Source organism: Acanthochromis polyacanthus, chromosome 12, assembly GCF_021347895.1.
Source record: "Acanthochromis polyacanthus isolate Apoly-LR-REF ecotype Palm Island chromosome 12, KAUST_Apoly_ChrSc, whole genome shotgun sequence".
In the NCBI taxonomy this organism is placed as follows: domain Eukaryota; kingdom Metazoa; phylum Chordata; class Actinopteri; family Pomacentridae; genus Acanthochromis; species Acanthochromis polyacanthus.
The window spans coordinates 19,721,823-19,747,465 of NC_067124.1; the positions used below are offsets into that span (position 1 = coordinate 19,721,823).

The following is a 25,643-nucleotide window of genomic DNA, read 5'->3' on the forward strand; positions in this document are numbered from 1 at the left end:
TGATTGGTCAGTTGGAGGTCTTTTGTAGCAAGCCACCAACCCCCAAAACGAGTGCGCGGCCATGTTGAATTGTCAATATTGTAAAAGAAGAGACAAAAGAGTGACAACTCGCGGCATTTCTGGAAACTAGTTTATACCAAACTTATCTGAACTGCCGATCTAAAGGCAAGCAACGATCCAATGGGTGAGTTTTAGTAGGTGTATCACAGTTGAGGTATCCTGATCCTCCGACTGATAAGGAGTCAATTGTCAAGTATATTGATTAACAGTAATGTTATTGTTAACGCATACTGGATAAGCTAACACTAGCTTGTTAACTTAGTCATTTGATCAGGTTAGATTAAAATGTTGACGGAACAGGTGCGAATGGGTGGATACACAGTTGCTTTGTAGGCTTAGTTTCTTTACACATAGTCTGAAACAAAGTTTCTCGCAAAAACGTGAACAACACTAAGCTTAGCTTGCTAGCTGGTTGGGGAAAACCACGTTGCTAATCATGAAGTTTCAACGCTACTTATAGTTAACTTTATCACGCTAACTTTGTTATCGACGGTGACAACGGCTGTTTATAAAAGAAGAGACCCACGTCTAGGCAATACAGTAATTGTTAACTTGCCGTTGCAGCTTGTTGTACGTATTCCAGCGGTTAACCAACTTGGTACAGAACTTGGTGTTCGCTGACGCGGGGGTTGATTTTAGCTTGTAACTCCTGTTAGGATAGCTTAAGGTAGCTTTAGCTTATAGTCTAGGATAAAGTTCTTTAATTGCTTTATGTCCGAATCAAGATGCTAACATTGTTGGCGTTTTTACCGGTTAACTTCATAAATTTATAGTACTGTTAGTTTCTGTCTTATTACAGAAAGGCTTTGCTATTGTACACGTCTGAAACGCCTCGTAATTATCTCCTGTGATTTCGACTAATGCCAGTTTGTGTTGCTCTGCTTTCTGCTGTGTTTTTTTTATTGTTGTTGTTTTGCTTACTTGCTCGTTAACGCTCAAAAATAACCTTTCTCGATTGTATATGTCTTGGTAGGTAACCGGGACTTTTTTCTGGTGATCAGCGATTCTTGAAGCACTTTGCAGACTGCCATTGCAAATTTTGCTGCAGAAGTACAGGAAACCAGAACAAGACAACCACAAACATTTGAATTCCACTGCCCATACTGAAGAACGTTTCCTGGAATGTTTTTTTTCTCAATCCAGTATTAAGCTCCAGCAATCACGTTTGAAGAATTAATGTGAAATCAGCAAATCATAAGCTTGATATGTAATCAAGCAGATCATTCAGATTTTGCAACTGGCCATTTTGAATGTAGAAACATAGCGCTCAAACTTAAATAACCAAAATACTCAACGAACACACAAAAATATTACAAGGTTGTCACTACAACAAGAATATATGCACATTGAGACAAACAAGAAATACAAGAGTTTATGTTTTGATCACATTTTTGATATTATTTATATGAATGCTAATTCTCCCTTTTTGGAGAGTTGTCTTGTAAATAGACATAATTCATACACAGACTTCTTCTTTTCAAGAGGTCTGAATGTCAGATTGTGTACACAATACATTCTTTAAAAAGCAAAGATTATTTTTCAGGTTTTAATCCTACTACTATTTTTACACGGGTGCATTAAACAAACCAGAACAGTGAAAAAGAAACAAATATAAAAATTGCACACTGTGAAGAATTGCAAGTTAAAGCGTTGAACCCATGGCTACAACAAGAACAGCAAATCCAGCAGCAATGATTGGATTGAACAAACCAGCAAATGGGCAGCTCAGAGGACAGACCAAGCCAGGTGCACAACAGTTAGGACTTCATTCAACTGTCCAACAGCTCAGTGCCCCCCAGGAAAGAACCAGCATTCCTCAGAGCAGTGGCAGCATTAGGTAAGATACAGGTTCCACTTATTCTTCAGCTTTTGAGAGAAAGGCGCTGGATAGAAGAACGTCATGCCAAAGCTTAGGACGTTCCTGCATATTTGCCAAAATATTGCAAGAATACAGAGTGCAAAATGGTTTTTCAGTTATCCATCATTACTTGTTTTAGTGTTGTGTATTATGTTTTTGTTTCATATGAATGTTAAAAGACAGAATATTACTTTGGATTCTTCTTTGAAGGGGAAAAAGTCAAACCAGTCCTTTGTGTGAGTAATGTACAAGAAAAAAGTGGCTGTTTTGAAAATAAGTCTGGTGAAACAGGATTGAGACCCCTTCTTTGTAGAGATGGGATTTATGGCTCTTTAAGGGAGCCAGATCTTGAGGACTGGCTCGTTGTTATATTCATTTATTTTTTTAGAAGTCAAACAGGGTTAACTCGTTTTTATCAAGGAAACAATCCCTGGTAGCAGTTAGAATTTACAATATGGATCAGAATAATTCAAACTTAATCATCACACCAATATATACTTATTTATTTATATACTATATGTATTCATGTATATATTTTTATCTACATATATCCATTTTATTCTTGTGTTTTTTTCTGTATTGTTAAAAAGCTAGCTGCGTGTATATAGCTGCTTTCACGTGAATGGAGTGTGCTGTGGACAACTCAAACTCAGATGTCATTAGTCATTCATGTGGAGGCAGCGTGGGCAAGTCCGACTCATTGGGCTCACTGGTGACACATGAAAGTGTGGGCAATTTGCAAATATGAACGGCTCGCAACTGCCAACTTATTCTCATCATTCACTTAAAAGAGCTGTACAAACGACTGACTAATTCGCCAACGTCATATTTCTACCTCTGTGCCAGTGTTTTATTCTTTTATTTATGTAGCCTTAACAATGCATTTTCGTACTTATAGGTTTGGTGATGACTGGAAGAAGTTGCTGGAGCTTCCTCCAAAAGACAACAGAATGAAAACTTCGGTAAGGTGACTGTTGGCAACACAAGACAAAATTATTGAGGTTCACTGTCATGAATCTCTCAAAAATGTTTGAGACTCAGTCAGTCTGTGTTGGCTAGTGTTGTAATGAACAGCCTCTTGGTATTCCCCAGGATGTGACATCAACCAAGGGAAATGAATTTGAAGACTACTGCCTAAAGCGAGAACTTCTGATGGGGATCTTTGAAATGGGATGGGAGAAACCCTCTCCTATCCAGGTAGATAAATCATCCAGAACTCAGGTCCCTTAGTGCTGCTTTTAAATGTCCTGAAAGAGCCACTTTTTTGATTCAGAATTAGCTGTAGAACTGTACTTTGCTACTTCATGCTTGCTCCAAATGCCACTTAATCAAATTCATTGAATAATTTATTTGAAACATTCTCGCTGGTTGTCCTCCACTGAAAACATTTGACCCTGTTACTACTAATCTCTCTTTCCTGCATGTGCATGCCAGTGAGCCAGAGTTGTAGGCCTTTCTTGCAGCACCCTTTAGCCAGCCACTGGATTCTTCCACTGCAGTGGTGTGGTCCAACAAAAACTTAATTTTATCCCCTTTACCACAGCATATCTGAACTACAGACTGCAAAGTTTTAGGCGAGGTTATTACCTCAATTTATTAAGAGACCTGTTGCCACAAAAAAAAATCCACTGGAGCTACAAAGCATTTTCTCCACAGACTGTAATAAGATATCTGTAAAACATTTGACGAGATGCCTCAAAAGTGCAGTTTACTCTTTCTTTCATGGCTTCTTACTTTATCGATGTTTCATTTTAGTAAAACCTCCCCAGCACCCAGAAAAGCAAGTTTTATTTTCATGGTGTCATTGTAACTTGACAGATTTGAGTCGAGAAGGAAACAACAATGTGCATGTAGGTGGGACAGCACAATGTGGAAGCAAAGAAATGAGCTTAAGAACTTAAGTCCATGTGCCAGACAAAGTGAACAGGGTCATCTCTGGGTTTGGTATCCATTTGCCCTTAGTACATCAATGGGTTATTGTTACAATTACAAACTTTCAGTAAGCTCTCTACTATAAGTGTCTTTATATTTGTGGTGTGACGTTGCAGCAGCCCTGTTCTGTGTTCTAAGGGGCCGCAAATATGATAGTATTTTTTTATGGTGTTTTCCATAATTTTTTGCCTTTCCATAATTTTTTGCCTTATTTCCAAATAAGTCTGTCTTTTCCGATGAAACATGCCCATGTTACTGACTGCATTTGTCTTTCTCCCAAAAGGAGGAAAGCATCCCTATTGCCCTATCAGGTAGAGATATCTTGGCGCGGGCCAAGAACGGTACAGGAAAAAGTGGAGCCTACCTCATCCCTCTCCTAGAGAGAATTGACCTGAAGAAGGATCACATCCAGGGTGAGTTGTTTCCTGCCTGGTGGTAAAAGTTGTACGGTGACCAACTGTTCCTGTGAAGGGCAGGAAAGAACAGAATTTCATCTGGGTTAGCAAATCTATGGCACATTTGACTGATGGGTTTGTCGCTCCACAGTCTCTGGACCAAGTGCACAAGTTCATGATCACTGCGCCAGTCTACCCTGTACATATGTCTTTCTGCTTTTGATGAACAGTTTTTGTTTGTTGTAAATGCACTATATATATATATATATATATATAATTCTTCATGTATCTCATCAACCCTCGTGTTTCATTACCCGTTTTCATTTCTGTCTTCATCCAGCGATAGTAATGGTACCAACAAGAGAGCTGGCCCTGCAGATGAGCCAGATCAGCATTCAGCTCGGCAAACACCTAGGAGGGGTCAAAATCATGGCTACCACAGGAGGAACCAACTTAAGAGATGACATCTTGCGTCTCGATGAGATGGGTAATTAGTGCTAAAAGTTGTTTTATGATGAGAAAAAAATATGCAGGAGATTGTTTAAATAGTTTTGTTTATGTCTTTTTCACTTGGAGGTAAAGACTTTTGTACTTCTCTAAGTTGTTTTTGAAGTTTAGTTCATGCAGCATTTACATCTATGTTCCCTTAGGTTTTCTTTTACTGTTTTGTGAAAAAGATATTTTGTATGTTGATTGCACTACTCAAAATGTAAATGAATAACAAGAACTTAGGCACCTCCCGAAATCCAAGAGGCTGTGCGATATCAGAGATTTTTTCAGTGTAAATTGTTGTGATGCGCTGTTTGTGTCTCCTCCAGTGCATGTAGTGGTTGCCACACCAGGCAGGATACTAGATCTGATCAAGAAGGGTGTGGCAAAAGTGGATCAGACCCAAATGATGGTGATGGATGAAGTGGGTTTGCCCTTATTTTTTATTTACTTCTTTCCATATTGTTGACTGTTTGTTTATGAGATTGATAAGCAGACCACCTCTTTTGATGCTCTTTATTTTTATATTCCCTTACTAAGGCAGATAAGTTGCTGTCCCAGGACTTTGTGGCCCTGATTGAAGATATTATCAGCTTCTTGCCAAAGAATCGCCAGATTCTGCTCTACTCTGCCACTTTCCCCATCACCGTGCAAAAATTCATGGTGCGAACTTTAGCAGCAATTAGATTCTCTCATTAGGTAAAAAATGAAAACATTTATTTCCCCTTCATAGTGCTGGCTATAAAATTTGAATGTCTTTTCCAGAGCAAGCACCTGCAGAAGCCTTATGAAATCAACCTGATGGAGGAACTGACATTGAAGGGCATCACTCAGTATTATGCCTATGTGACGGAACGACAGAAGGTCCACTGTCTCAATACACTCTTTGCAAGGGTGAGTGTTCGGAGCTTCAGGTGTGGCCTGCCACTTGTATACTAAGAGCCTAAAAAATGCTGTGCCATTGTCAAGAGTGTTTAAATTCCATATGAAAAAGTACAGTTAATCCACCTGTTTGACAGTTTCAGACTTCTGAATTTTATTTCTAGAGAAGGTTTACTGAATAATTGTGTATCATGGCTTCATGTACAAATGCTCCACCCTGATCACTTTACTGTAAAAGTTGCACTGACCAGCTATAAATTCTGTATCACTTACAACAACAGCACAACTCTGAACAGCTCCAAGTCACAGTAAGGAGTAGGCACACATAGACAACTGTAATTAGTTATGTGAAGCGATTGGCTGAAGACTTGTTTTAGCACCAATATTTGTCCAAAAACATCAGAGTGCTTAAGACACAGTTTGTGTGCCAAAATCACATCTCACCTTTCTCACTCACTTTGTCCAACAAATTCAAATCATTTGAAATGCAAACTGATGTGTCCATAACAAATAAAACTATACTAGAAAACTAACAAAAGCACACTACCTGCTTAGATTAATATTTTTATGAAATATCTGCAGCATCAGACAGCAGCTGGATCTATATGTGCATTCTCAAAGCAAGGGAGAATTAAATCCTGATAATTATAGATTATTCCCAGTATGGAGCGCAATCTCTCTGTGCCACTAACTTTTCTTCGCATTAGACAGATGAGCTGTCAGGTACAGAATCACAGTTCATAAGCTGCAGTTAAATCGTTTGTTGCAGAATGGCCCTCCTGAGTCCTGAGCTGCATTACAGCTGTTGGGATGTTTTTATTTTACTGTTGGAAAAGAAGTGGTTAGATTATCGTCACACATAGACTGAAGTGTCAGTGTTTAGGAAAGCAGAAAAGAACAAGTTTGTAAGTTATTTGGGCAGTTTGATAAGCTGCTGTTAGATTCAATAGTTGCAATATTATGTTCTATACATGACTTGGTATGTTGTCCAGTCTTGCATGAATGGCTGTGTGTACTGTAGCTCTTTCTGACATTGTGAGTGGTATCTGCGAATGAAGCTGTGAGAAACATTGACTGATAGGTGACTACATCTCAATGACAGAATGCTATCAATTTAACAAATTGTTCAAGCCAGAAATGTTACGGATCCCTTGTCTGAAAAGAGCTCAAGAGTTGCATTCTTTTAAAGACATGAGTTAATTCCTTGAGTTATAAATGATCATAAATCTGTACTTTTCCATTACAGCTCCAGATCAATCAGTCTATCATCTTCTGCAACTCCACTCAGAGAGTTGAGCTTCTGGCGAAAAAAATCACCCAACTGGGTTATTCGTGCTTCTACATTCATGCAAAGATGATGCAGGAGTACAGAAACCGTGTGTTCCATGACTTCAGAAATGGACTGTGCAGAAACCTGGTCTGCACAGGTAGGTGAAGGGAGTTAGGCATATTAAAATCTGAACTGAAAATGTAAATGACTCATGTTCAGTATGTTGACTGCTACACATCTTTTCTTGTAGACCTTTTCACTCGGGGAATTGACATCCAGGCAGTGAATGTAGTCATTAATTTTGACTTCCCCAAAAATGCTGAGACCTACCTGCACCGCATTGGCCGATCAGGTACAAACTTTTATGTAATGCTGTAGAGGTTTTGTTCACAGCTACCATTTTTAAAAGCTCTCACAGCTAAACTCATTTTATGACACCACTACCAATGCTTCATAGTATATACATTATGTCTTCTCTCTCAGGGCGGTTTGGTCACCTGGGTCTGGCCATCAATCTGATAACTTCAGAGGATCGGTACAACCTGAAGACTATTGAGGACCAGCTCATTACTGACATTAAGCCCATCCCCAGCAGCATTGACAAGAGCTTGTATGTGGCAGAGTTTCACTCTGTTGACCCAGATGAAGATGGCGATGAAGGGGGAGCAAAAAACAAGGACCTGGGAGCAGCCTGAATGAATGGTCAGTTTGTCAAACAGCTGAAAAACAAACCATGATTGAAAGTAAACCTTTAAGATGAACTGATTTTATATATTCAGCCAGTTGTACAGCTACTCCTGAGCTGCTCTAGCTTGGTCACATTTTAACTGCATTTTTTGCATCACCAACTTTGTATTTTGAGGGTTGATGCTCAGCCCTGTGGGGAAGAGACAAGTTCTGTTTAATTGTCTAGACTGTTGTATGTTACAAGTCCAAAAACTGACTGGTGACTTTCAGGCAATGGACTTTTTTTTTCATTCACTATCAAGGATTGGATTAAAGCTCCATTATTTGGTAATGCAGCTAGGTGAATAATTGCAAAGGGAACATCCGATAAACTATTAATTTCCACATCCTACTTAACTGAATTTGGCCTATTTAAATACTTCAAATTAGTAGTGTATTCATAGTACTAGAAAGCTCTGAGCACTCATTCTCTTGAAGTAGAGCAAATACTAGCAACCCTGCAAATGGATCATATCCTCTTTCATGAAGAAGATTAACTGAAGTTTTACAGGATTTAAAGGTGAGGGATTAAGAGTCGTCCTCTTCGAACTGCTCCACAGCAGCCAGCATAGATTTGGACAGAGCTGATTAGCACACACGGCCAGCTGTCTGCTCTGCATGTTTGCTAAAGCAGTCATTCACAAGGGAATAAGACATTCTAATTCTTTTCTTTGCTCTTGCGGTTTCTTTTTCAGGAGAAACATGGCGCCTGGCATTTGTCACTCAATATTGGCAGCACATCACACAAGACAGATGAAGATTTGTTTCTTCCACTTTGCCATCAAAAGGATCTACTATAGTTTTTTTTTTTTTCATTACCCAATGTGAGTTTACAACAGCTCCATTTCTGTTTGTACATATGCTAGTGAACTGGTATCTAAACAGTTGCATGTAAAAACGAACACTTTAATCAGTTCGTCTTTCTGCCACAGCGCTAGAGATCGCTGTCCATTTTTGCTGTCGCTTAAAGCTCAGTCACTCTTGACAATAAATGGCAGATGTGAACCTTTTGGTTGTTGCTGCAAGAATGACAATGTGAAACCACAGGTGTAACCAGTGGATAGTGCCAACCATTAACTATATTGGTCACATATACATCATGCTAAAAACCTTTTGAGGAAATGGTTAAAAGTAAAACCACACCTTAAAGAAAAAACTACGCTTGTTTACTTTTTTAATACTGGGTTTGACCATTGTTTCTGTCAGAGCAGCCAAAATTATTTGTGGCATGGGTTCAACGTGGTGCTAGAATCATTCGTCAGAGATGGATTTATGTTGGTAGCATTATGCAGTTAGTTGCAAATTTATCAGCGACTCATTTATGCTGCAACCTCATGTCAAAGGTTCTCTGCTGGATTGGTACACTGGACTTACTGTGATATTTGTGATGACAAACTTGTGTATTGTCCTGCTAAAAATAGCCATTAAAAGAGGTAGACTGTGACCACAAACTGATGTGATGTATGGTCAGCAATAATGCTTCAATTTCTGCGATGCTTGCTTAGTAGCCAAGACTGTGCCAAAAATAGTAATCTCATCATTACACCGTTTGCACTTGCATTAAATTCTGACCCTCTCATCTGCATGATGCAGGACAGTTTGTAGTTTCAAGACCAGGGAACATTTTTCCAGTTTTATACTATCCAGCCACTGTGGGCCAGTGTCCACTAAAGCCACAGTTATCATTGTTGGCACACGTCTTCTATAAAGAAATGTATTTACTGTCTTTCCTGTCAACTTGAAGCAATCTTGGCGTCTTCTGACCTCTCACCAGTGTGACACTTTTACCCTCACAGCTGCCACTGGGTTTTTTTTTTGTTTTTTTTTGGCGACAGTAGCAATCCGAGAGACTTCTGTGAAAATCACAAGCAATCACCACAAACAACCCTCCACAGTCACTGGGATCACTGTTCTTGTCTGTTTTGATGTTTTGTCCGAACAACTGAATGTTGTCACAAGGCCTGCATTTTTTCTGCATTAGTTTTCTGGTGCATAATTTGCTGATTGGATATTTGGATTAATGAGCAGGTATCCCTAATAATTTGCCCCTTAAGTGGCAATATTTTGTAGCTTTGGTCATCCTTCTTGTTGGTTAGCAGAACAATTTTCCCAATACCCTAATTGTTGAGATGGAGGAATACATTTTCAAAATACAGTAAACTATACATACATCCTTATCCAAAATATTTTTGACCTCATCATTCACAAAGAAACCTAAGCTGAAAGAGTTGACATAAAATTACTTATGTTACAATGAAGAAGGCTTCCCAAACCAAAATTACCACTTTCCTTTGAGGGAAAAGAAGGATGCTGTGGCGTTCTATTCCAGGTCACCTGAAACGGTGTTGCAGACTATATCCTTTCTGTATTTTTTTTTTTTTTTTTTTTAATCCCAGCATTTACTGCTGAAGTAAGGTATTATAAGATGCAAGTTTAAGGTCATTGACACTGAAATGATTATTGATTAGGTGCAGACCCAATAATGAGAGTAAGTCAGTGTTTGCCAGATGTTTTTGATTCTTTTATAAAGCCATAGCACTTGACAGCATTTCTCAGGTGTTAACATGTTAAAATCAGCCATCTTGTTCAGTGTGATTTGTGTAGTGTCTTCTCTATAAAGTGCCTTAGTCTAACATCAAACCTTTGCTTTGTCCATACCCCTGACATGACTAATGCAAGTTTGTCAGTTTTAAAAGTCTAAAAAATAGACCTACACTTGTCATCTGAATATGGTACCACTTGAGACTTCTTGACTTCAGAACAGTGTTACAAAGTATACATCTGAGATCCAAAATTCAATTTTGACCATTTTCGTTACTGTCCAGCCCCACCAGGGAGAGTAACCATGCCTCCGCCCTCTTTTACAGCAATTCTAAAGGAGTTACCCTTGGTGATAGGTTTTGGTTCCTCAGTGATTTAAGTGCAGGCCATGGTAATTGTTCAAAACATTTTCTGAGTTTTTTGTGTCATCTCTGTCTTCAGGAAAAGTAACCTTCATGTGTTGTTGAACAGATGTATTATTAAAGAACAGCAAGAGTTTTCTGTTTGTAGTGTGTCAATGCCAGTGCCAGAAACAAATTAAAGTCAAGCTGACTGACTCTCCTTGTGTTTTTTAAATCAGTGTCTGTTTTTGTGAATGCTTGTATTTCTCTCGTACAATAAGAAAACTAAGATCTAGTATCAGAGCCGTAGTAAAAAATACACACCTGCAGTCTAAGCTATTCCTCGGTAAGACAGATCTAACCATAAATCTTGCAATGCCAACTTGCATAGAATGCGATATGGAGCTTGATACCATATGCAGTTTGAAATGTACTTATAATGTGAACCCTCGATCTGGAAGTACGATTCTTATTCAAAATCTGGCCCAAACAATATGTTCGTTATTATTATTTATAATATGGCGTTATGCTATTATATTTTTGTATCCATTTCGTACGGCCCCCAAATTAGGCGTACCCTTGGAATGTCATTCAGTAAGAGCCTGAATTAAATGAATGTTCAGCGAATGAACTCTGCGATACGTCACCAGGAGCGTACTGTCCCAGCTGTAACCTCAGCCAATGGTTGTTGAAGTGATATGAACATTAGCCAATCCCCAGACGAGTCATGGGAAATGGGCGGGCACTTATCAACTACGGTCACGGACGTTGTCGTGAACTTTACCGGTGTTGAACTACCCCAGGACCCAAACCGTTAAAGTGAGTAGCTAAGCCGTGAAATTAAAGGAGAAGTTTATAAGAGTGGGTAGCAGATACCATCACTTTGGCACTTATCGCATTTGTAATTGATATGTTTTTCTTGTTTAGACGAACATATCTCGTGGTCGTCTCCACATGGCTACCTAGCCAGCTAGCTAACCAGCCAACCTTGCTAGCTTGCATTAGCCTTTATAGGTTAAATACTGTTAGCGGAGTTTTGCTGGCCCCTGTCTCATCACTAAACGTTGCCTCTGCAGCAAACCGCAAGTTGCACATATCGCTTGTAATTATCAGGCTGTGTTGTGATCTAATTTGTATGTCGGGGGTCAACTACAACTGGGCCTTAGCTACAGCCAACCTGGTGTACAGTTACTGCCACTACAGTAGGACACAGCACTGACTGTAGCTAGCCAAGTTGATGGTAGCTAAATGCATGTGAGTGAGCTAACACTTTAAGAGTTAGCTGTACTCAAGCACTCAGGATGTGAACAATCGGTGCCTGTACGTTATCAAACATCACAGGTCGTCTAGGTGTTTGTAAATTACACTACTGATTATCGAAAGATACACCTTTTATATGTGTGTGTGTATATGGACGACCAGTTACACACATCTATATGATTAATAGCAATGGTGTAATAAATTATGAAATAAGTTACTCATGCATTGTCCGTCTCTCTTAGTCTGTTACAGTCTCAGAGTATGGGCAGTGTGTTGGCTGCCGCCTCCCCCAGTCCGGCCTCAGCTGCAGCTGGAGGTGGACAAGGGGTCCCAGGGTTGGTGTCAGTCCCTCCTGGGTTCACCATGCCTGCAGTGTCTTCCGTCCCTCCATCATCTGGATCTGATCCTCAGGCAGCAGATGCAGATTCCTCACTCCCGAACCCAGGCACATATGAGGAGTGCCACCGCAAATGTAAAGGTTAGAACATTAACTGTTAAATATTGAGATGTGCATCTAGTAGATTGTTAGTGTGTTTTTTCATATTTATTCAACAGTTATAGTATAGTAATATACATGACATTGTTATGAGTTAAAATAATTGTTTGATGCTGAGTAACATAGGTCATTTATTGCTCTTTTTCTGTTTTAGAGGTCTTCCCTCTGCAGATGGAAGGGGTGCGGTTAGTGGTCAACAAGGGCCTGAGTAACCACTTCCAGGTCAGCCATACTGTTACCCTCAGCACTCTGGGTGATTCTGGCTATCGATTTGGTGCTACCTATGTAGGCAGTAAACAGACTGGACCAGCAGAGGTAATGACCATTTTCTATTGGCTTTATTAAACTCCTGACATGATGCTGAGCTGACATTTGGATCTTTTTGCTGTAAATCTTCCTGATCATGACAAAGCTTTCTATGTTGTCTCTCTCTCTTTCTTTAGAGCTGTCTATGCTCTACAAATATATAAGTCACTTAATTTAATCTAATTTTACAGCTGAACATAGGGGTTGTTTGTGTGTTCATCTATGATTTACAACTGCAATTTTTCCAAATGTAATTTTTTTGAATGATAAAACAGACTTCAAAAGTGCTGTATTTTTAGATGGTAAATATCAGTGGAAGCTAACTGAAAGAACCCACATGTACAAGAGCAAGAACAATACTGTAGTTATATGATTAGTTAGTTTAGTTAGAGCTGAATGAGCAACTTCTTTTGTGGTCTTTGCAGTTCAGGACTGCAAAACATATTTCAGTTAAACTTTGCACCACATGGAGTACATGAGCTTTTGATAGCCAGCCACACAGCATGTCGATTGTTGATTTAGGAAGCATGCAGCCCAAAGCTCGATAACATTGTTTTTGACTGCTTGTTAATACAGCCATCCCCATTACTTAAACACTCAAACTGGTGTGTTTTGTTCTATCTAGTCATTTCCAGTCATGGTCGGTGATATGGACAACACTGGCAGTCTGAACGCCCAAGTCATTCACCAGCTTACAACTGCTGTGCGCTCCAAAATAGCCATCCAGGTAGGTAGACAAATGAGGACTTGTAGAGTTTATTTTCATTATTTTAAGTATCCTTTGCACTGTCTTTCAATTTTTGGATGCTTTTTTCTTTTTTTTGTTTTGTTTTGTAGACTCAGCAACATAAGTTTGTGAACTGGCAGTGTGACATGGAGTATCGCGGAAAGGACTTCACCTCTGCTGTGACTTTAGGAAATCCAGATGTACTTGTTGGATCTGGTATGATCAGTCAAATTATTTCATGTTGCTGGTGAAGTTTAATTGTATATTTTGGTACTTTTTATCAACACATCATAAGAACAGTCACGGTGTTAGGCAGTGAGAACATCAGCAGGACATAGCTGCTGTATAAGGCTGGGTGTTGATTATGAAATCAACATAATAATAGTAAGGTTTTTTTCTGCTATCAAAATATAGCGCTTTATTGGAAAAGTATGCCACATGTAACATGCCAAATGAAACTGTATACAGTTAAAGCTGAAGCCATTATTTCTTTAGTCAATCAGAAAAAATGCAGCACTGTTTACAGCTTTGCATATGCCACAATGTACATCCTTTCTTTGTGGTTTAACATAGTAAAAGTAATGTCTATGGCCTTTAAACTGTGGAGGTAGTGTTTGCAGTTGGATGGGAGCAAGTGGTGTACTCACTGCATTGAGCCACTTACTTAAACATGAAATGTCCAGGGTCAGAGTCACAGCAGGCATTGCCAATTAGTAGATAGTTTGAACAATATTCAAATTTCCATCCAAGCAAAAAAGTATTTTTATACAGTTTACTTACACTTGTAAAGACCATGCATGTCATAGCAGTTCAGAGTTTCCAATGCATCCTGCAGCTCTTAATTTTCTATGATGGAATGATTAACACGTACGTCTTTGTCACTAAAAACAATCATGAATTTTGGGTCTTTCATACATTTATTAGAGGTCTTCTGGAAATATGACAAAATCTACTCGACTTTGGACATTGACACCTGTGTTCCAGCAGCTTGTAATTCATGGCAGATCTGCTATTTGGTGATAATTGCTTGATTATTGATCATCTTTACCATTTGCCTCTCAGCAGCAGGTGATAGTTTGCATTTTCTTTCTTGTCGTGACAAAACCGTGCCTACACTTTCTACTTAGAGTTGTTTGTACAGATGATTTTGGGGTCTGTAGCTGCTTTGGAATGACTCTAAGTGACTTTCCTGACTTGTCAATGAGTCGCATCTCAGATGTTACCTGTGCTGAACTTCTTAGATTTTGTCGTAGTGATTGTGGCTTAGTCTGGTAAGTGTATCAGATGGGTCCCATTTAAATTGGCTCAGAATAGTCGGCAGCTGTAGTCGATCATAATCACCCATGAGAAGTTAAGAGGCCGTAGCACTAAGAAAATTGAATGAATCTATGAAAGAACCAAACACGTGTTTTAATGATTCCATCATACAAAATTAAGAGCTGTCAGTGTGATTGGAAACTGAAGACTGCCATGATATGCACGGTCTTTGTTTGCAACTGCACTTAACTGCTTGATTGTGATATGAATAATGAGTGGCCTATAAGAGACAAAGAAATAATCAGTAAGCTGTATGAGCTCACGAAGCTGAAGTCCGACCTGTGATAACTAACTAGACATTTTCCAGACCTTACCAAACAGTACCGCAAGGGGGCGCCTGTAGTTCACGCATGAATGCTTTCCAAGCTACAGATCAACTACAAGTTTGCTAATAAAGCTCATGTGCACAGAGTATCTACTGGGGAATAATAAATCATATTTATTTCTCAGAAAAACATAATTCAACAAGGTCGTCTTACATTCAATATCAGAGTGAGTAATACTGTAAGCCAGGTATAAAGCAACTGTAATATTGTAACTAATAATATGTAAATATTCACATGTTTATTATCCTACCTAATGCATTTACTTGACTTTATCAAATGCAGACCAAGAACTGAACACTTTGCACTGTTATTACACCTATTAATGAGCCTAGAATTCTCTGTCCATACACCTGTGAGAGAACACAATCTTAGCTGTGCATCAGCAGCAGTGTACCATCCACTGTTGTCATTTGTATTAATGGTCAATGATGGGCTTGACAAACATTGAATGTTGGTTGGATACAAGAAGCTCTGTGTAGTTGTACACTTAGTCATCAGGAAAATGTCACCACCACAGGTTGCCTCTATTTTGATATTTTACAGAAAAACATTTTTTTCCTTAGGTATATAGAGTTTGACAGTAGTCTGAATCTGGCACAATATTGCCAGTGCCAAATTTCATAGCTGTTTTCAGTCCCTGGCGCTACTGACACATTTCTGTAAGAATAGAGAATTTTGTGAAATTCTCTATTCTGAAAATGTATTGCCTTTAGTGAGGGAAACGATGCAGTAAACAGCAATGATGACAAATTAGGTTCTTGAGGTAATACTATAATTAAGAGGAAGAATTCCCAAAAGCCTATTCAAGACCAAAACTGAAGACAAACAGAAGTCCTACCAGCACGAATATACTCTGTTTCTATAGTGGATGTTGCTGTTCTACTTTCCTCCAGGCATTTTGGTGGCTCACTATCTCCAGTCCATCACACCAGCTCTGGCTCTGGGTGGAGAGCTGGTGTATCACAGGAGACCAGGGGAGGAAGGAACAGTCACCTCCTTTTTGGGCAGATACACAGGTAAAATCCATCCTGAGCTTTTCAATACTGTGAACCACAAGACTATGTGATGGTCAAATTTCTATATTGTACAGTATTGTTTATCATGAAGTTCACCATTTAATAAGTGTCTACAAAGTTTCAGAATTATCTGTCATTACGATAACCTTTTTGTTCACTCTCTTGTAGTTTGTTGAGGATTTAGAAATGCATTTTTTTCTCCTCAGGTGACAACTATGTTGCTACAGTGACTTTGGGAGGAGCAGGAGCTCATGCTACATACTATCACAAAGCAAATGATCAGGTACCTAATATCAGTATGTGTACATGTGGATGCATTTCAGTGCATTCAAATCCATTCTTTTTTTTCAACTTCAACATTTTAGCTTACAGGACGGACTCACATTTTTTGAGTTTGTGTTAAAGGTCCCATATTGTGAAAATCTATCATCTTGTGTTTTGTGGTTGTTGTAGACTTGGAGGTATAAAGTAAAAGGTGTTAAGATTAACTTCTGCCATTCATCAAGCCCCCCACAACTAGATTTACAACCAGCTTTTCAAGTCAGCAAGAATTTTACTGAGGTGCTTCGTTCCAACTGAGAAACCACGTTCAACTCCGCCATATTTATCTACATTCTAGAGCTGATTCTGCTAAGTCTAAAATATCTCAGCTGTCAGCATATCAAATGTTCATAGACAAATGTGGCGATGATCTCCACTTCATATGTGTAACTCAGACTGCCACGCAAACAAGCTCCAGCTTCACTCTGGAACTGACTTTTGCACCATCAACCCTGTGGTGTTTTCCCTATTCTCTAACATTGGAATCTGTTCTTTAACTTTTGTCTTTTACAGTTGCAGATAGGGGTTGAATTTGAAGCCAGCACAAGGATGCAAGACACTACAACATCCTTTGGTTACCAGTTGGACCTCCCCAAAGCTAACTTGCTCTTCAAAGGTAAATACATACTGCATGAATACTCCTATAGCCACATGGGTTAAGTAACTATGAAGATTACAAAATAAATACATAATTTCTTTTTTTAAAGAATACTGCTTTTCCCACTTTCCTCTCCGCAGGCACAGTTGACAGCAACTGGGTTGTTGGAGCAACCATTGAGAAAAAACTGGTGCCGCTGCCTCTTACACTGGCTCTAGGGGCTTTCCTCAACCACCGCAAGAACAAGTTCCAGTGTGGCTTTGGAGTCACCATTGGCTAGAGGTGCAGGGGCTACGTGGAACCAGCTCGCAGGTCACAGCTTGGACCGGCACGGAGACAACACAGGAACCTGGACTAAGTTTTAGAAATTGGATTCAGAGACTCTCTTTCTGGGGCAGAAAGAAAGACAACTACCAAGGAGCCAGGACTGGCCAAGCCATGCCTACATACTGTAGCACAAATGTCTTTCCTTCATGGTGTATTGGATATACCCAGAGGCTAGAGAGATGTTTATCAGAGGGCATCAGGTGATGCATGAGAACATGTGATGTGAAAATCAAAGTAAGTGGTGAGACATAATATATGGTGATCATGTATGGATTGAAATAAATGTGATTACTTTTTTTACTACTGGATGTGGTGATTGTTTATAGAGAAAGTGGGCCTGGGGTGTGGACAGCATCTTTAACAAAGCCATCTCACAGTAAACTTGTTAATAGACAGTCTTTGTTTAGGCATCATATAGATGCTGATTTACTTCTAATACTTTTTTTCACCCATCACACAAAATGCATGCAGTATCACACAAGCTATGGCCTCAAACATCACCAAATTATAAAGCAGAAACAGCAAACATGCAGTCCAGATGCAGTAGGCAGCAGGGCATAGGAAATGCTAATGTTTCTGTTTATTGAATGGCGAAATACCCATCCATTCATGAACAACCTCGACAAGACTATAATGCAGTGCAGTTGGATTTTCTTCTCATTTTCTAGAACACAGATCAATACGAGTATATGAATTCTTGTCAGGACTGGGACATAAATTAGCATGATAGTTATGGATAGGAACTAACCAGCAGTCTCATCTTGCTTTAGAAGTTTATGATTAACCAACTTGCAATAGACAATCCAAATACTGATATATATGGTGCCAATAAAAAGTATTTAATTCAATTATTTGAAAACATAAAATGTAAAATACACTATTGCACAACTATTCACCCCTTTAAAGTTACCTAATTTAACAGAGGTGCAGCGAAATGGTGCTAAATGTCACACAATTAGTGGAACAGAGAGCCAAGTGCAGTGAATGTATCTATAACAACACATTCATGCTGTGTTATACTTGAAAGAATACTGCATCTTGAAGGTCCTTGGTGAGTCTGTACTCCTGGCTGTAACTACACTATGAAGACCATCTTATGTGTTATGACTACACTAGAGTGCCTGTATATCAGAGTGGCGACAACTGGGGATTTGACGCCATTTTGTTTCCATTCACTCAATATGGGACGCGCAGTGCGAGGTGCACATTCACAAAAACTAGCTATTTGTGGATTGCTTACTGATTTCAAGACATGTTTTGGACAAAATATTTTACCGGCTTGTTTTGTCTGGATGACCAAGGTTGGATTATGGCCGTTTTTAGTGGAATATTTTCATCTGTCACTAGTTTTGAGCATTCAAAGGTGAGTTGTGCTGTTTACGTTATTTGCTGTTTGTTGGACAAATGTGTTTATATTACCCGCTGTGGTAATTGCATCTGAAAGTGGTTTATACCGGCGGATTCATGAGAATCTAAGCTTTCCATGGGTGTATAATGTTTCTATCATCGAGTTTGCAGCTTCGGTCAATTTAGCAAAATACGTTGGCACATACGGGCCGCTGAAGTTTAACGGGTTAATCACATTTAAGTTTCCTGAACGTTACATTAACGTCAACCAGCCACAGTTTTATGAACTTAATGAACCACATTACAGGAACACAACACAATTCAGCTGCTGACAGGAAACAACACAAACATCGTTAGCTTAATGCTACATTTAGCTGCTAATCAGGACTGCTCAGCTAGCTCGGTTAGCATCGCTAATTCACATTAAAGCCAATATTCACTGGATACTACCTCTCTTCTCTGGTCAACACACACAAATAAACTCCACCAACTCCTGGGTTCACTGCTCACATATCTGACTCTGAAGTTGAACATAAATTTCATTGAAGCGGCACCAATCAGTAAATCATCATTTACTGCGTCGGAGTCCTTCAGTGTCTGTTGGTCTAATCAGCCGAATGACTGAATTACTGAACTGAAAACTGATAAAAACAAGACAACGGACAGTAATACTGTCTGTGGAAAATGTGCTGCTGCTCCACCAATAAATACCAACAAACTAAACAAACTGGAAGTGTTGCTTTCAGTGATTTTTTTAATAAATAGCAAATATGAGGCTTTTATTTTTCTGGAAGTAAAAGGAAACGTTGCTTATGTATAGTTGCACTAACTTAACTTTAGCTGCAGTTTCCTCATGTTCTAACTGATAGATCTTTTTTTTAAATATTAAAATAGCTGCACTTTCTTTGTATATTTGGTCGTTTCTTACGTTGTTGCTGTTTCATTGCAATTATATTTTAATAATATCACTTTAAATACAGATTATTGAAAAGAAAAAAACTGGCTCTGAAACACTCAATGAACTAATACGTCATCTAGTGTTAAACTGAATAAGAATTCTTAATAATGTAAAATGTAACTGACTGAGCTGTATTAATTAAATTGAGATATTTCAAATTGAAAGAAAAACAACATTGCCTGAAAGATTTCAGTCAATTTAACTTTTAATTTGACTGAGAAAACCATCCTTTAATGTCTTACCTTAAAATGACCAACATTTAAAAAATATATATAGGTGTAAAGTTAAAAATTTCACACTAAAGATGAATCACTGATGAACATTTAATGGCATTAAATCAGTCATTATGAGGAATCAGAAATCCATTTCTAGTATTTCTATCAAATATGTTTATGTCTATAAAATATACTGGACTTCAATAAAAATGTCTGCATAGTGAAATATATGAAGTCCATCTGCATTTATACATCATATTGATGTTTAAATAACAGGAACTGCAGCCCACGTTCAGTCAAGTTAGCGGAATTATGGATAAACAACGTTTCCAGGTTTGTCTGATAAAATAAAAGTCTTGATTTGTTTTACGGAAATATTACATGATTTCAAAAATGTGACTTTGAAAATGTAAATCAATCTGTAATAAGCGTAAGCTAGCTGCTCCACTTGCTCTGAATATTTTTGTTCTTGTCTTTATCAAGCCCAAACGAAAAATTAATCCATATTCTGGCTACATTATCGACAAAAGAAACCATGGAATAACCGCAAGTTAGCCGACCTAGCGGAAGTGCTAATGAGGTCTGCTCTGGCACGGATTATTACCGTCACAAATGTAGCTTATAAAATAAATTCTGTCCAAGACACAGAATTGTAGCTCTGTTTCAGTGTGAGGTCTAATGTTTCTCTGTGTGACTGAGTCTGACTTCCTCTAAAAAAGCCCTCCTGTCCACTGGGAGCTGCAGCCATAGATATATATATCTATCTGTCCCTCCAGGATTTCGCGGGTGATTTTCGTGATTGTTGCGGCCGAAAATGCCTGAATTCGCGGCAGCTTTTCTAAAAAATTTCGATAAAAGTTGTGATGTTTTAGCTTATTTGTAGTGATGGCACACACGTGTTCACACGCACGCTCACGGCTTGTCACGTCAATTAACAAGAACAGCACTGAGAGAGTGCAGTCCTCCACCAAGACAGGTGTGTTCTGCATGTATACATACCGAATCGCGTGACCTAAATATGTAGCGGGCGACGGGAATTGATGGGACTCAGAAACACCCCCACAATTTAATCAACTGTTCCTTGTATCATTTCCGATATGTCCACAGAGGTAGATTTGTTGTAGGATCACAATCACATGATCGTCAGTGGCCCGCTGAGGTAGCGTTCACCTGTTGCCATGGTTACCATGCCGCTATCAGATGCTGTGCCACTATGAATCCTTAACAAATCTGTGTATCCAAACTTTAGCCATATCACTGCTGAAGTCTAATCACTTGGTCCTTGTGTCATTTCTGACCGAGCCTGAAAATTTCATTCAAATCCCTGAGTCCGTTTAGAGTGATGTGGGTAACAGAGGAAGGATTCACACACGCTGATCATCACATAACTCCGCCGTTTTCTTTGGTGAAATAATTAATCTGATTTACCTTCATTATTTCAGTGCTCTAACGGATCTGGATGCAACAGTTTCCATCATGGTGATTTGTCTGGTCTGTTGTCCGCTCATTTCAGCCATTCTAATATGTTTAGTGTTTTTTTTTTTTTTAAAGTGTATCGATCGATGATTTTTTTTCTTTTTTGGATTCCACCACAATATAGCACTGGTGTAAAACAGTTTAGCTCCGCTTTGGTGAAGAACATCAGTGAATTAATTGTTTATCACGGTCTTCAGCAGTAATTTTTGTTGGTAAATGAGACATTAGTATCTCACATGTCTGCATCTTCAAACCATAAACAAGGAAGTGAATTCGGTGACGTACGTGCATCAGGTTTGCGCTGGGGACTGCTATGATTGGTGGAACTCACGGGAGGCGGGCCAAAATTGCGGGAAAGTTGTGGTGATTGGACAAAATTGCAAGGCCGCGCAAAATTCGCGGAGATTGGTTGATTTCGCGTGAATTCGCGCGATCGCAACATCGCAAATTCCTGGAGAGACTGATCTATCTACTGATTCATATCTATGCTCACTAGTCTGGTCCGATGCAGTCTCGATGATGACATGAGAACATAAGTAAGGACAGTTACGTACTGAGAAACGGCCACAGTCTTATTACTGCAAAGGTACGAAGCTGCTCATCTTCTCCTCCGGCATCAGGCAACGTCTTCAAAGCTTCTTAAAATCCAAAGCAAACACAATCATAAGATCAAGCGAACGTCATTGGTGCATTCAGGGGCAGTCAGAAAACGAAGTTAAGTTCAGGAGTGTTGGAAATCAGATTATCAATAATGTTGCCTCCCCCCAACAGGCAACATTACAAACTACTGCAAAAGCAGGCACGGGCTGGTCACTGAGAAGCCTGGACTTAATTCCTTAACTTGCATTTGGACAAATGGTGTAATTATCAGGTAAAATAATAATGTAGTCATCTTTAATGGCCTTTGTGGTGTCAAGATCTCAAAAAGCATGATCTGAAAGGTTGGAAAGAGGCAATACACACGGACAACTCTGGAGGAAGATATTTATATACTTTTATATATATATATATATATATATATATATATATATATATATATATATATATATATATATATATATACTTTAGATTTATTATTAAGAGAAAATAAAAGTTGAATATGCAAACATATATGCAAAATATAAAACAAACAGCCCTCTCTCTGCAGCCTCCGCCTCTGCAGACACATACTATTGGAATATTTTGAGTGAAATCAATCTTTAAAACTGTAAGTTCTGCATTTATACCATAAGTTGTGCACTACAGTGACCATCTATTGTGGTAACTTTTAAAAAATGCTAAAAATGTGCAACCGTAAGCATGCAGTCATCTCGATGCAGCCCTCTCAGTACAGTCTCTGGCTCTGCAGACACATTCTGTCGGGGCAGGATGCTTTGTCATTTGAGCATAAGCTTGGTAATGGGACAGGCTGTTTGCACTATCAACCGATGGGGACGTTCATTATGGAAAGGCAGTCCTATTATTTCTTCGACTGTGTGGCAGAAACAGTGAACCATAAAATTAAAAGCATTTCTAAGTTCTGTTTAGTGCTGCTCTTTCAGTAGTGGAATCAATAATTAACATTAAAATCATCTCAATAGCCTTTACCCATATTACATCAATTTAGGAGACTGAATAACTTTCTTTGAAGCAAAACAATTTTCATGGCCTGTGTTTTCATTTCTTCTTTTAGAGTCTTCATGGCAAGAAACATTGTCAGAATTGAATTTATATAAAGATCAGCAGCTAATTATACTAAAAAACCCAGAGTAAAATATTATTTGTGTCTGAGCAGAAAATTGGGCTGATAGCTCTGTGCTGCAGACAGTATGCTCTTGATTATATATGTACATTTACATAATTAGAATGTATTTTTCTATAAAATGTGGCCAGATTGAAAAAAAAATGAATATGTATTTGTATCTGGTAAATCAAGAAAAGTCCGATGACAAACAGGAAACTGAACCTCTGGATGCTTATTTATTTTACGTCTCTTCAGTTCACTACTGCTTTGTCGGAATTTCACCACTAGGGGGGAGTGCAGCATCTTAAATTACAACGGGGAACACTAACATCGTTTGGGTTTACATTGCTGTATTGTGTATCACAATTGGTTACTTATCCATAGCAATCAATGTTCATTAAATGTCTCATTAGATCAAAAAGTTTTCATGTTCTCTTCAGTTTTGTTTTTTTTCCTCTTAAATACTTGTGTCGTTGTTTTGGATCATTATCACGTTGGGAACTTCCTCTCTTGCCCAACATCGTTAAGACCGGCAGTTACTTTATGTTCACTATTTGCTAATACAAACTTGCATTCATAGTACCATCTATAAATGCTATCACCCCTACACCATTTTTACTTGTACAGTCCCATATCATCCCTCTGCAACTTCCATCATCACGCAGTCACTGTGGTAGTCCTGACCATTTCCACACCAACAAGTTTCGACCCCATCTGATCTGAACAATTTTATTGTGGTGTCATCTGACCAAAGGATATACTGTCAGTGTTCATCAGGTTTATATTCTTTATTGAAGTTAAACGTTTTCTTCCAATCAGTAGAGACTGATATCAGTTAGTGTCATAATGAATCATCAGTAAAGATGGTCAGCATACCTCCTGTTAGTGGTAGTGTGGGTTTTCCTAGTTTGTAACTAGTGCTGCAACTATATTTTAGTTCATAGTCAATAGACTATTGTCATTCTTGTGCTCTCTCCTATCTTTATGAATCTGGTTTCAATCTCCTTTTTTGTGAAGAAGTGTTCAGCACAAACCTGATTAAAATTGAGGAAGCAGTGATGTTTAGATATTCTTTTATAGTCTTGTTCATCCCTTCAGCCTTAACTGGAAAGTGTGTGTGTAATCACTTTGGTTGTCACGCGTCAACTGACTTTTTATGCCCATTTTTAAGTAATGCTTCAGAGCAAATTCCCTACACTCCAACTTAAAAATAATGCAGTTGTTGCAGATACTAAATTTGTAAATTGTTCACCATTTGCACAAAACTGCCTATTTTTGTTGTATACTATTCAATACTTAAATAAAAATATTGTATTGATTTACTTTCCATCAGTGCAGTTTTTACAATTAATGGACAGTTGCTGCACCACCTGCAGGCTTTCTATGTTAACACCACCATGCAAAATGCAAGTTTATGCTGTACATAAACTTACATTTTGCATCATGGTGCTAGCTTTTCTCTTTCCAGATATTCCTGCATGATGCATACAGTGGTCAGTTATTTCTGACTGATGCTTAAGTGTTCATTAAAGAATGAATTTTCTTATTTGATCACTGCAAAGCAAATTTTCTTGAAGCAGATTCAAGTAATTTTAAACTAGGTTCACATATTTCCTGAAAGATTGCTACTGGATTGTACTATATTGGCATCTTCTCCTTATCATCCTTTTCTGAAACCAGCACATGAACAGATGATTGAAGATAACAAGGTGGAACAAACAACATGATCCAAGAACATTTATAATTATGACGTGGAACATCATCTTATCTCCACTAAGCCTGATCTGCTGATCAAATCAGCTGCAACAGTCTAGTAACAACCTGTTATCTACAGCAAAATACCAAATCTTTGCTTGTGAGAAACAAGGCAAGATGAGTCTTGTTCTAAGAAATCTGTTTGTGACAGAAATTCCCCTCCCCATAGTGGTCTGTGTCGTAGACTTGGAATGGGGCAGACGTCGGTCTAGCCTCCCCTATTTAAATGGGGTCACTGGGATCAAGGACTCTGACGATGCCTTTTGGCTGTTTTTACTGATAAAGCAGTGTGAATAGTGCTTCTTGGTGCCCTCACAAGTAAGGTGTAAGACAGGCTGGAGCCTCAAATTCGAGACTGGATTTGCATTTGCAAAGCGTCACAGAGCTTTTGCAGTAGTTTGTGTTTCAGTAAACATCCCACTTTAATACCATCACCAATGACAGAATTTTAGGGAGATGCTGTTAAAAAAAAAAAAAGTACAAACATGTGACCTCACAAGTGCACAAGTGAATTTATTTATGGATTTGGAGAAAAAAAACTGTCCACATACCATGACATTACATTGCTCACTCTGTTACCTTATAGACAGTAAAGAAACAACCAATCATAGAATAGAGTAGTAGTAATTCTTTATCAAAATACAGCCCTTCCTTCTTCAAGTAAAGTCCACAAGTCTCAGGTTTATAATTTGAGAAACTTGAGCACGATACGATATTGAATTACTGTGAAGCAACTAGTGAAAAAAATATATGTCATGTGTGCCTGTGAGTGTGTACGTGCCATTGTCGTTGGACTCTAACCCTCCACGTTGTCTGCTGGCACTGTCAGTGGAAAGAGGATAAGAGGGATAAGGTTTTGTATAATCCCAACAAAAGGTTGCGCAACTTTTTTTTTTTTTTTTTAATTGGCAGAGAGAGGTGTTCAATGCAGCATCAAAACAAGCAAGTTTCCAACTAAAGCAAAGTGCTTTTCTTTAAAGT

General features: G+C 38.6%; 2 protein-coding genes across 2 annotated transcripts; both read left to right on the forward strand.

Annotated features, from left to right (window-relative positions):
* The first annotated feature begins 47 nt into the window (after positions 1–47).
* Positions 48–10,710, forward strand: ddx61 (DEAD (Asp-Glu-Ala-Asp) box helicase 61). Its single transcript, XM_022198026.2, has 13 exons — positions 48–184; positions 1,034–1,897; positions 2,817–2,880; positions 3,011–3,115; positions 4,134–4,263; positions 4,586–4,732; positions 5,064–5,158; positions 5,275–5,397; positions 5,500–5,628; positions 6,863–7,043; positions 7,137–7,238; positions 7,370–7,588; positions 8,308–10,710. Exons 2-12 carry the CDS (start codon positions 1,719–1,721, stop codon positions 7,579–7,581), a joined length of 1,467 nt encoding a protein of 488 aa, XP_022053718.1. The 5' UTR covers positions 48–184; positions 1,034–1,718; the 3' UTR covers positions 7,582–7,588; positions 8,308–10,710.
* Positions 10,711–11,179: 469 nt separating this feature from the next.
* Positions 11,180–17,488, forward strand: tomm40 (translocase of outer mitochondrial membrane 40 homolog (yeast)). Its single transcript, XM_022198027.2, has 9 exons — positions 11,180–11,313; positions 11,997–12,232; positions 12,405–12,565; positions 13,182–13,283; positions 13,394–13,499; positions 15,820–15,942; positions 16,149–16,225; positions 16,777–16,879; positions 17,002–17,488. The coding sequence occupies exons 2-9, from the start codon at positions 12,016–12,018 to the stop codon at positions 17,139–17,141; spliced, it is 1,029 nt and encodes a 342-aa protein (XP_022053719.2). The 5' UTR covers positions 11,180–11,313; positions 11,997–12,015; the 3' UTR covers positions 17,142–17,488.
* The last annotated feature ends 8,155 nt before the right edge of the window (positions 17,489–25,643 follow it).